The 12881-nt window shown below is 34.8% G+C and overlaps 2 protein-coding genes across 2 annotated transcripts; both read left to right on the top strand.

The window, feature by feature from the left end:
* Positions 1 to 1536: 1536 nt before the first annotated feature.
* Positions 1537 to 2817, top strand: LOC145292728 (uncharacterized). The gene has a single exon (XM_080138765.1). The coding sequence runs from the start codon at positions 1537 to 1539 to the stop codon at positions 2815 to 2817; it is 1281 nt and encodes a 426-aa protein (XP_079994891.1).
* A 2081-nt stretch (positions 2818 to 4898) lies between these two features.
* On the top strand, positions 4899 to 5765 carry LOC145292727 (ATP-dependent DNA helicase PIF1-like). Its single transcript, XM_080138764.1, has one exon. It carries the CDS (start codon positions 4899 to 4901, stop codon positions 5763 to 5765), a length of 867 nt encoding a protein of 288 aa, XP_079994890.1.
* The last annotated feature ends 7116 nt before the right edge of the window (positions 5766 to 12881 follow it).

Here is a 12881-nt window from a genome sequence, read left to right as displayed (position 1 = left end):
TTTCATGAAATTTAATGTTGTAGGAGTAAACATATTTTTAGAAAAATATTTCATGTTTCGTTCCTGGATTAGCGGAATACACATCAAACGAAGGCTAATGTAAAACGCTGAAGGTAGGCAGAGAAAAAAAGAGAACGCTCAAGGGAGAGAGAGAGAGAGAAAAAAAGAAAAACGTTAAATGTAGTAGGAGTAAAAATATATTGTGAAACCATCATTCACTCTCTCTCTCGCTCTCTGTCTCCCTCTATATCATTAAACAAATGTATAAGCACATACACAAATGAAAATTTAGTAGTAGCATACGGCGGTCTCTCTTTCTCCCCCTCTGTCTGCTGTCTCTCTCTCATTTTTTTCTGAAAAATTTGGCTTCAAATAATTATTATCGTCTGCCAACCCAGGCAGAGAGAGAAAAAAGAGAACGCTCAAGGGAGAGAGAGAAAAAAAAGAAAAATAAACGTTTAATGTAGTAGGAGTAAAAATATACTGTGAAACCATCATTCGCTCTCTCTCTCTCTGTTTCTGTCTCCCTCTATATCATTAAACAAATGTATAAGTACATACACAAATGAAAATTTAGTAGTAGCATACGGCGGTCTCTCTTTCTCCCCCTCTCTCTCTCATATTTCTCTCTCTCTCTCTTTATGTATATATATGTTCTCACCGCTATATGTCTTTTTACTTCTAGAAATTTACAGTTTGACCGTTCAAAATATGTTATGAAATAATTGATTTTTAGGTATTCTTTAAGGAAACAACCATAACAATACTTTCCACGGGCCGGGGACAAAAATTGAACATTTATTTGTTTTTTTTTCATTGTTTATTTTTCTTTACATTTGTTTGAGAGAGAGAGGGAGCGATAGATAGATAGACAGACAGAGTGTGAGAGAGAGAGAGAGAGAGGGGGAGAGAGAAACGCAGTTTTCGTTAATTAAAAATATTCTCGCAACTACGACTGATTGCTGTTAGATATAACCAAAGCCAAGAGGATAGAGAGGGAGGGGGAGATAGAGGAGTGAGAGGGGGAGAGAGAGGGAGGGAGATAGATGGGGGCAGGGAAGAGAAAAAAAAGAAAAAGTAGTTTGGCTATCAGAGTTTCTGTTTGGCTTTTTTTTTCAAGTTCGGCCCTTTTCTGTACGCACGCTCAAGGCAGAGAGAGAGATAGATAGATAGATAGATAGATAGATAGATAGAGAAACGCTGTCTTCGTTAATTAAAAATATTTTAAAATCTGTTAACACAGTTACTTACTAAATGTTTATATTTGAAAGTCAACAACTTCGATATAGTCAATTTTCCTTTAATTTTCAATTTGGCTTTTTGTTAGCCTTTTTTACTTCAAAAATGTCCCTGCGCTTTTAAATTTGGCCTTCTTTGCTTTTTTTTCTGAAAAATTTGGCTTCAAATAATTATTATCGTCTGCCAACCCAGGCAGAGAGAGAAAAAAGAGAACGCTCAAGGGAGAGAGAGAAAAAAAAAAGAAAATTCATTTATTATTGACAGATTAAACACAGACCGTTTGGCCCATCTAGAGCAATGGATGAGAGAAGAACACAGCAAAGAGAAGCAGCAAGAGAGAGACAGAGAATCAGACGACAGCGTTTGCGAGAAGAGGAAAGACAATCAATCCGTGATCGAAACAGACAAAGAATGCAACAGAAAAGGCGTAATATGAGCCAGGATGAACGAGAATTACATCTTGACCATTTGAGAAATAGAGATCACGTAAGGAGAAATAATATGAATATGGAAGAAAGACAGCAATTTCTAGAAAACATGAGAAACAGGGACCATGTAAGAAGAAATAATATGAATCAACAAGAGCGCCAAAATCATCTTGAAAATGAGCGAAATAGAGTTCAACGTCATAGAAATGCCCACAATATGGAACGCCAAATATATTACATTGGGGCCATGGATGTCCAATGTCAATTTTGCAGAGCCTTAAGATTCCAAAGAGAACAACTAAATTGCTGTCATAACGGAAAAGTAATGCTACCCCCCTTACAAGATTACCCCGAAAATTTAAGATTATTATTTGATGCCAACAATGCCGAGGGTGCAAATTTCAGGCAGAATATAAGCAACTATAATTCTGCATTTGCTTTTGCATCTTTTGGTGCCAATATTAGACCCCCTCCAGGACGTGGACCCTATTGTTTCGGTTTAGAAGGTCAAACTTACCACTACGCAAGCAACCTCCATGCAAATGACCCTGAAGAGAGAAGATATGGCCAGCTGTACATCATAGAAACCAATAAAGCCATACACAATAGAGTAAATGCTCCAGAAAATGCTAACTGTTTAGTGTCTGTTTTTCAAAAGATAAATGAAGCACTGATTAATAATCCTTATGCAGCAGCATACCATAATATGAGGGATATTGAACAACAAGACCAAGAGAGAGCTGCAATTGAGAACGTGTCACCAAGAAAAGTAACCATGCACTTCATCCCTGGCCCTGACAGAAGGACATACAACAACCCATCAGGCAATGAGATTGCAGCCATATTCGTTGGTGATGATGGTGCACCTCCAGTACATCGTGATATCATTGTTTATCCCATAGGTCAACAGAGGGAGAGGATTGCTTACATCTCTTGCCATCTTGATCCCATGGTTTATCCTCTTCTCTTTCCGAATGGAGAATTGGGATGGCATATACAAATAGTTCATGTGGCACAACGCCAAACTCGTGTTCGCACCAAAGTCACCATGCAAGAGTTTTACTCATACCGGCTAGCAATCAGAGATGGCTTTAGTGCTTTGCATCGAGCTGGAAAATTATTGCAACAATATATTGTTGAGCTTATGTGAAGGTGGAGGGATGCCGTCTGAACTTCATTCAAAATAACCAAGCACAATTAAGAGTGGCACTTTATTCGGGTCTCATGGATCACCTAGGAAGACAGAATGAGCATCAAGAGGTGTTCCAGTCATTTTGCCCTCTACATTCACAGGAAGTCCGAGAAACATGCAACAAGCATATCAAGATGCCATGGCGATCGTCTGCAAATTTGGAAAACCAGATATTTTCTTGACATACACGTGTAACCCAAAGTGTCGAGAAATCACAGAGAACCTTGGACCGCATGAAACACAAAACAGGCCAGATTTAGTTGCACGAGTTTATAACATGCACCTAACTTTTGATTGATATCAAGGATAGACATATTTGCTGTTCCAGTTGCTCATATCTATGTCATTGAATTTCAAAAGCACGGTCTACCACATTGCCACCTTTTGGTAATGCTGCGAGAAGAAGACAAACTGAGGACAAGAGAACAAATTGATGAGATGGTTTGTGCTGAAATACCTCCATTAGACTACCCAGAGTTGAGAGAATGCGTGAGAATATTGATGATCCATGGTCCATGTGGGATATAAAACCCTAATTCTGTGTGCATGGTTGATGGAACATGTGAGAAAAAATTTCCAAAAGATTTCCTTGAAGAAACGAATACAAATGTATCCGGATATCCAGTGTACAGACGGAGAAACAATGGAGAAAAGGTACAAGTTGGCACTCATGAGGTTGACAACAGATTCGTTGTCCCATACAATAAGTATCTACTGGAAAAATACCGTGCCCATATTAATGTTGAAGTGTGTTCCTCGGTGAAAAGCGTAAAATATTTATTCAAATATATATATAAAGGTCACGATTGTGCAAACATGGAAATTAGACATGTTTTAGAGAATAATGAGCCCACTGGAATACATGAACACAATGAAGTTAAACATTTTTTGTCATGTAGATATGTGTCTCCTCCAGAGGGCTTTTGGAGATTGTCAGAGTTCAAAATGCATGCTCAATCCCACACTGTTTATCGCTTGCTGTACATTTGCCTGATGAGCAGCATGTTTACTATAGAGAAGGGAATCAAAGACAGGCGGCAGCAAAAGCAGAAGAACGTGACACACAATTGACAGCTTGGTTCAAACTCAATCAAACAGATGAGAATGCAAGAAATCTTTTCTATTGTTCTGTACCTGAGAATTATGTCTTCAACAAACAAACAACAAAGTGGACACGGCGAATTAGATTCAGCAACATTTTAACCAGAATGTACTCTGCAAGTCCTCGGAATGAAGAAAAATTTTATTTGAGGATGTTGCTCCTTCATGTCCCCGGAGCGACTTCATTCAGCGATTTGAAGACAATCGATGGTCAAGAAATGGCCACCTTCAAAGACGCATGCATCAGACTGTGCCTGGTTGAGAATGACAATGCATTGCAGGAAGCTTTGACAGAAGCAGCAGCTCATCAGATGCCACGACAACTATTATCCATGTTTTCCGTGATGTGCGTCTTCAACCAGCCCGTGAATGCTCTGCATTTATGGAATGAGAATAAGCATTTTATGATCAAAGATCTGCTGCTTAGATATGATAACATAACTGCTGAAAATGTTGCTCTCCACTTTCTGAATACCTTATTCATGGAAAATGGCATGAATTGCAACATGTTTGGTCTGCCTGAACCAGTTGGAGATCATCCTGGACATGAAGGAGATGTTGGAAACTCTAACATAGATGTGACTTCTCTTAATATTGAACAGAGACAGATATTCAATGCTGTGGTTGCAAGTGCCTTCTCTGTTGAGCAAGGTGAGCAAACAGAAAATAGATTGTTTTATGTGGATGCACCCGGTGGTTCAGGAAAAACCTATCTTTTCAACAAGTTATATGAATACCTTAACGCTAACAACATTAAGACAAACACTTCTGCTTGGACTGGTATTGCTGCAACACTGCTGAAATGCGGCAAAATTTTGCACAGTATATTCAAGCTTCCGGTTCCCCTAAGCGAAACAAGTGTCTGCCATGTACCACCGAACTCTGAGCAAGGAAACTTTCTGATGTAAGTTAAAGTCTTCATTATTGATGAAGCTTCTATGATCCCATGCTATGCGCTGAAAGCCATTGATAAATGCTTGAAAGATATAATGAACCCCCGCACTGCATTTGGTGGTAAAGTAATCTTACTTGGAGGCGACTTCAGACAAGTACTTCCGGTTGTCCTGAGAGCTCCTCCTGCTACTGCTGTGCTAGATGTGTGCCTCAAACGCTCAGACTTATGGCACAGCTTTCATCACATGAGCCTCACACAGAACATGAGAGCAAATTCAAATGAACAGGAGTTTTCAAGATGGCTTCTGCAAATGGGCAATGGATCACTCCAGAGTTCTCTTAATGAAGTGGCTCCAGATGTTATTGACATTCCTGAAATGTGTACATGTAATGGCTCTTTGATATCGGAGGTGTTTGACAACTGTACGGCTGAAGAGATGAAAGCAAGAGTAATCCTATCTCCAAAGAATTCTGAATGCTTAGCGGTCAATGAGGAAATTTTGAGAATGTTGCCAACAGAAAATAAAACGTACCTCAGCACTGATTCTGTAAGTTGCGATAATGATGAGGAAGCACAAAATTATCCAATGGAATTCATTAATTCTCTTACTCCATCTGGCATGCCTCCTCATAGGTTGAATTTGAAAATTGGAGCAATAATTATGCTACTGAGAAACCTCTCCATAACTCAGGGACTGTGTAACGGCACTCGACTAGAGGTCATTCAGCTTCACGAGCACAGCATCAAGGCATCAATAATCAGCGGTTCTCACGCTCATAAGAAAGTACTTATCCCAAGGATAAAACTGAAACCTAGCGATGCCAATATTCCTTTTGTTCTCCATCACACTCAGTTCCCAGTTCGCCTCTCATACTCAATGACAATAAATAAAGCTCAAGGTCAGACTTGATAGAGTTGGCATATATTTACCAAAGCCGTGCTTTACTCATGGCCAGCTTTATGTAGCGTTCTCAAGAGCAAGAGCAATGAAGACTGTGAGAGTTAAAGTCCAACATCTTAATGATTCCACGCATGGCCACAGAAGAGGAATCACATTTACACGAAATATCGTATACACAGAAGTCATCTAAAATTGTCCATGTGTTTGGGTTCCCTGAGGCAATCTGAATAGTGGACGTATATGGGAGAAAAAACAGATGTAATGACAGTTTATAATTTTTAAACGTTGACATTTGAAATGTATTTTAAGTAATCAAGCATATGCATCTAAACATCAAGAACATATTCTGGGATAGTTTTGGTTAGGTTCAACGTTAGGTTCAAATATTTTTTAACAAAATGCACAGGTTTAACCCATTACTGTGCGAAATTAACAATATCATGTTTTAAACATTCTAAGTCTCCATTATATAATAAGTATATGATAAATAAGCTAAAAATTAAATAAAACTTTTGAAAATATTTTTAAATAAACATATTTAGAAAACATAAATGAAGATGTATTTATTGAGAATATTTGGAGCACTAATATCGTGATTTTGGTATATACATATTTACATACATTTTACCTACCGTACTCTTCATTTACTATTAAAAAAAAAATAGTACACAGGGTGAATTCGTCGGCCACGGCAGTAAAGAGTTAATGTAAATGTTTCAAGGTACGGATATGTGATGGGATAATGTGTATGTGAAAAAAAAAGAAAAGAAAACGTGAAATTTTCACGGGTCCAGCTAGTGTATATATATATATATATATATATATATATATATATATATTAAAAAAAAAAAATACCATGACCTTTTTACAAGGGCGAGGATTAAGGTTAAACCAAAGAAAAGTCAAAGCCTTTCGTTAGTCAAAGGATCTGTTAGGAATATCCATTTCAAAATTGGGAGCGATACGATCCCAACAGTTAGGGAGATTCCGCTTAAAAGCCTTGGCGGCATGTACTCAATCTCCTTGACTGATCGACATCGTGGTATAGAAATCCAAAAAGTAACTTCAAAGGGTCTTAAGTCAATTGAAAAGACAGATCTACCCGGAAATATGAAGGCTTAGTGTTACCAACATGGTCTACTTACCTAACGCCTGTTATGGCCTTTACAGATATATGAAATTGCACTATCTCGCGTTGAACGCATTCAACAGATGTGTAATACATACCTGCGCAAGTGGCTTGGAGTTCCTCCTTGTTTTTTCGAAAGTAGGCCTATATACTAATACTGGAAACCTACAGCTGCCAATATCCTCCCTTGTGGAGGAGTTCAAAGTTGAAAAAGTGAGACTCCATATGATGATGAGAGACTCAGCCGATGAGATCATTAAAAAAATACACCCAGAAATAAGATCAGGGACAAAATGGTCGGCCAGGAAGACCACTCAGGAGGCGGAATGTAGCCTATGAATAAAGGATATAATGGGCGTCACTCAGTCCAACAGAGCTGGGCTAGGCAGTACGACTAACAAAATATTCTCTAAAGAGGGTCCAAAGGAAAAAAGAGATATGGTGCTCGAAGAGGTCAGGGTGTTTGAGGAGGAGCAAAGAACAGCCGTTGCTGTCGCTCAGGCCAAACAATGTGCATGGACAAAATGGAATGACATCGAACCAATTAAGTTATCATGGAAATCATTAATTGCGATGGAACCATTGGCGATATCATTTCTTCTTCGTTCTACGTATGATCTTCTGCCTAATGCGACCAATCTAAAATTATGGGGGTATACCGATTCAGACCTGTGTTTTTCATGTAAACAGGATCGGGGCACTCTGCGCTATCCGCATGCCCCAAATTGCTTCAGTTGTACACATGGCGACATAACCAGGTACTGGAGATAATTATTGAATTGCTGAGAACATAAATGAGTCAGCAAACCAACAACCAGTGACAGTCAAGCAACCCACAATCCAGTTTCACAAAGAAGGTGAACGTCCTGTGAGGAGGAAAAATTCTGAAGTGAAGCTGTTGAATGGAGCTAATGACTGGAAAATTTCAGCGGAACTGTTTACGTTTTTACAATTTCCAGCCCACATAATCCAAACGAAAAAACGACCAGACATTGTAGCATGGTCTGACACAAAGAAGAGTGTCCTCCTGATAGAATTGACCGTCACCTGGGAGGAGAATGTAGAAGACGCACATGAACGAAAGAAAAATCGTTACGAATCACTACGCACCGATTGCATAGAAAAGAATTGGAAATGTTTTGTAATTCCTATTGAGGTTGGGTGTCGTGGGTTTCTGAGCCACTCAGTCATTTCGCTTCTTACAAAACTGGGAATAATGGGCCAGAAGCTGAAAGCTGCCTCTAATCGACTTAAAATCACAACTCAACACGCCTCAGCTAGGATCTGGGCGAAGGAAAAAATTAAAAAACTTCAGCATGAACAGTCGTTAGAATTGAACTAACGTTGCAGGTTAAAAAAAAAAAAAAAAAAAAAAAAAAAAAAAAAAAAAAAAAAAAATTAAAAGGACATAAAATAATTAATATGAAAAAAAAAAAAAACATTCAAAATCAACCATTACAAAAAAAAAAAACAAAAAAAAAAACGAACATTATTTATTTGCTTGTTTATCTATTTATGCAGCTATTTACAGTATTGGTTTTATGTTTTATTTATTTCTTTATTATTAATATATACTTTTTTTTTTTTCATAAATAGTTTTATTTATTCTATTTAGATTTATTTATTCATTTATTTTTCCATGAAATCGCGAACAGTCTATTTCAACAGACTAGCAGTCGCATGGTCTGATATATTTTTCAAAGAATTAACTGCAATTCGCTAACGGCAGTTGGGTTATTCAAAAAAAAAAAAAAAAAAATGCGGCGTCGATAAAATTATCAAAGTCAAATAGCAAAATATTTAATCAAGGGAAGAAACTCTTGTTTTTGTTTTCTGAATGTCTCGCACGTTCAATGTTATCTTTTTCTCTTTCTTTTTTTTTTTCTCTTTCTCTCTCCTTTCTCTTTTTTCCAAAATCTCAAACGCGCTGTCTGTAACGGTCGTAATTTCGAAGGGCTCTGATCGGATACATTCAATAAGACAACCGACACCTGAAAGACTTCATAAAAAGACTGTATTGTTACTATTTTTATTTTATTTATTTATATTTTTTTTTCTCCTGTCTAGTTGATTAAGTTTCTTTGTTGTATTTTTTTTCAATATTCTGCTTGGCGGCTAAGTTCTTAATACTAAAAGCCGCTTGGTGGCACCAGAAGTGGCAGTCCTGTCTTGGGCCACCGAAACTTATCACTCTGGTTGACAGCTGATGAGAGCAGAATATTGCACATGCTTTCACATGTATGATAAAAAAAAAAATAATAAAATATATATATATATATATATATATATATATATATATATGTATTTTTTTAACAATCAATTTTAATACCTTTTAAATGGTATTTTATTGATAATTGTACCAATATTAACCTCGGTTTAGCTCGATGAGAATTCAGAGCAATATAATTTATATAATCAGAAAAACAACACCTTTTATTTAGTAGTACACAATTTTTGTTTTTATTATTTTTTAAGACATGTTATTATATATTTTTTTTTCCTCCTTAGTCTGACAGCTGTTTCGAAGGGTAAAAAGACAAACGGTTGTTTTAATTATAACATACCGAATCTTCATTATTTACCGTTCTCTTCAGAGACAATTAAAATCAATTAATTACAGTCAAAATTTGTTTTTAAAAACTCACATGGGGATGGAATTTTTTTATCGAGGTTGCCATCTTTAAAAATTTTTCCATGGGATTTTTATATATCTATATTTTCTTTTTGTTAGCCTTATTTTCGTATTTTTTTGGTTTTTTAATTTCTTTCCAATTTATGTATCTAATATCCATTATGTTAATTCTGCATTCTTATTTTGTTTCTTCTTTTATTACGTTTGATTTATTATTTACGAAATTATTTAATTCATTTTTTTAACTTCTTCTTAAGCTAGTAATTTTTCCTTTTTTTTCGTATCTCTTGGGTGTTTACGTTTCATTTTATTTTTTTGGCCGTCTATACATATTTTTTCCTGTTATTGTTTTTTTTCTCGTATTTATTTTATTATTAGGCTAAAATGGTTATCATTATGTACATATTTATTATTTCTTATTCTTATATTATGTCTTTTGTTAATTATTTTCGTTGTTTCCAATTTATAATTTTTAGTGTCAAGTTTACGGTTTTTTCTGATTTTGCGATTAAAGGGAATTAACTCTATCAATTCTTTGTTTCTTATTTATTCAGTCATTAACTTACATCTTTTAGAATTTGTGCATTTACCTTATAATTTAGTAGTCAAAGGGAAATAACTTGTTTATTTTTTGTTATTAATCTTTGTCATTTTTGCTAATTTTAATTTTTTTATTAATCATATTATTATTTATTGATCATGTGTTCAGGTTTGTAATTTATAAGTTTATTTGCTATTCTAATATTTTTTATTCATTTATCTTAAAACTCGGTTTTTTTGGTGAAAAGAAAATATTTTTGTTCAGTTTTTTGTCTATCTATTTGTTTACTTATTATCTATATCTTGATATTAGGAACTTATTTTTATGCAGACATATTTGTATGTTGTCTGTACGGTGATTTAACAATGAGTTTTTATCAGATGTTAGTATTTTGTAGGATTCTAGTAAACATAAGGAACATTTGCCTGATTTTGATGGATGATAACTTTTTGCCCTACCTATCACGGACCATTTCAAAGTGTACTCTATGTTTTTGCTTTTTAACTCACGTATCCATTCCCCAAGTGCAGTGTCATTATTATTTTTCTTTCTATTTGTTTCCCTCCCACTATGGTTATTATTAGTATTATTAGTGTTTGCTGTGTTATTTATTATATTTTTGCTACTATTATTGTTTTTGTTAAATGATGAAATATGATTATTTAGCCGGGTTTTAAACTGAGTGCTCGTACTACCAATGTATGCTTTTATACCTCTATTAGTTTTAACTTCACATTTATATACAACATCTGATACGAGGCAATTTCCTTCTAACGGGCATTCTATAGCTACACGGCAGTTGCATCCACGGTTTTCATTCCTATTATTTTCTAAGTTATTATTATTTGCTTTTTCTATTTTGGCTCTGTTCGTTCCTATTATATTTCTAATTAAATTTGGTGAGGTTGAGTAAGAAATTTTTACAGTGTTTTTGTTTATGATTTTACTTAATTTATTGCTTGGTGGAAAGTTATTATCTATTATTTCATAGAATTCTTTTGGAATATTATTTTTAATATGTATAGAGTATGGGATGTTGAACCATGTTTGTTGCTTCCTCCTATTCTTTCTATTTGTGTTAGTGTTGTTCTCCATTCTTATTGTTTTTTCACGAGTGCTGGTACTTATGTTGTTATCAGTTCTGTTATTTGTTCCTATTTTATTTCTATTTCTATTCATTACTCTATTATATGATATTATATTTACATTTGTCCTAAAGTTAGTGTGTTCAACATTATGGTTCTTTATGTACTGTATTTTTTTATTGTAACCTGATTTTTTTATTGCTTCGTTATAATACTCCCTATTTTTGTTAAATTTGTCTTCATTAATTGATATTTTAGATAGTCTTTTAGATATGTTTGGTATTATTGCAGCTTTCATGGATGGTGGGTGATTAGATCTATTATCAATGTAGTACAATGCCTGGTTAGGTTTGTGGTAAGGTTCATATGTTTTATTTATTATATCTAGGGTAAGGTCCAGAAAGTTAACGGTTTTGTAGTTTTCATTGAAGGTTATTGTTAGCCCTAAATCATTAAATATTTTCTTTATCTTAGTTTTGGTGTTCTTAACTATTCTTATACTACCATTTATGTAAAACAGCATCATCACGATATAGCCCACCTTTTAGCTCTGGAATCTCTTCACTTAGTTTCTGCAATATGTATAGGCCTACTACATCAGTTGCCTGACTTGAGTCAGCCGATCCCATCGTGATGTCGAAGTTTAGGTCCCTGTTATTCCTAGTCCAAAGTTTATTATCATATTTTATTATTGATCGTCTCGCTAAGTTAACTATATCTGTTTCTATTTTGGTTATGCTAGTGAGAGTTTTTGCAAATGATATTGCATCTTTAAAGAGTTGTGGTGTTATGGAGGGATAATATGCGTCTATATCGAAGCTAATTAACATACTGTTACTTCTAATACTTATATTTTTGAACCAATCTATTACTTCATCTGAGGATATCCATAGGTGGTTTGTTATTTTCTGTTTAATGTTAGGTATAATGCTATCAAGAATTTTTTTACTTATATTTCCTATGTCAGATATACATGGGGATATAAGCCTAATGCTAGGGTTTATATTAAAGGTTTCTTTGTGGTCTTTAAAAGTAAATCTTGGGGTTAATGGGGTAAATACCTCTATTTTATTGCTAATGCCTATTTCTTCACATATTTCTTTAATGGATGTGTTTATGCTATCTAACTCACTTTTTTCTGCAATTCTATATTTTTTCCTCAGTTCTGTTAGGATCAATTCATTATATTTATTATAGTCTATGGAGTAAATGTTCATAGTTTTGTCTGCAGGTACCTTCAGCATGTCATCATCTTTGATCTTTTTAAATGTTTCATTTATTTTTTGTAGTCTGGGATTCATGTATTTTTGTTTTTTCTTCTTTTTTAAGCCTTTTACCATGTTTAGCATATCAAGTTCGAAATTGTCAAGAGCAGGGATGTTTGGTGGGCTTTTTCTCGTTTTGATTCCATATTTTTTATCAAATTTTGTTGGTTCTCTATTGTTTTCTTCATTTCTTGTGTTACTTTTGCGATCCTGTTGGTTTGTTTTGTTTTCCCCATTTTGGCACCTCATGTTGTGATGGTATACCTTCCATCTAATCCTTTTTATGAATTTTTGAACAGACTGCAGCATGTCCATTGTGTACTTTTTATGGTCCGGTATTGCTACGTTCTTCGGGGAAAATGGTATTTCTTCCTTTGGGAACATTTTGGTCAATTTAAAGGTTCTTATTTAGCAGCTCAAACTTTTGGAGCAGATTTATATGTATTTTTTTAACAATCAATTTTAATACCTTT

This window comes from Euprymna scolopes, chromosome 14 (genome assembly GCF_053919585.1).
Source record: "Euprymna scolopes isolate OS-2025 chromosome 14, ASM5391958v1, whole genome shotgun sequence".
In the NCBI taxonomy this organism is placed as follows: Eukaryota; Metazoa; Mollusca; class Cephalopoda; order Sepiida; family Sepiolidae; genus Euprymna; species Euprymna scolopes.
The sequence above is the reverse complement of the archived record's forward strand: the minus strand, read 5'-3'. Positions and strand labels throughout refer to the sequence as shown.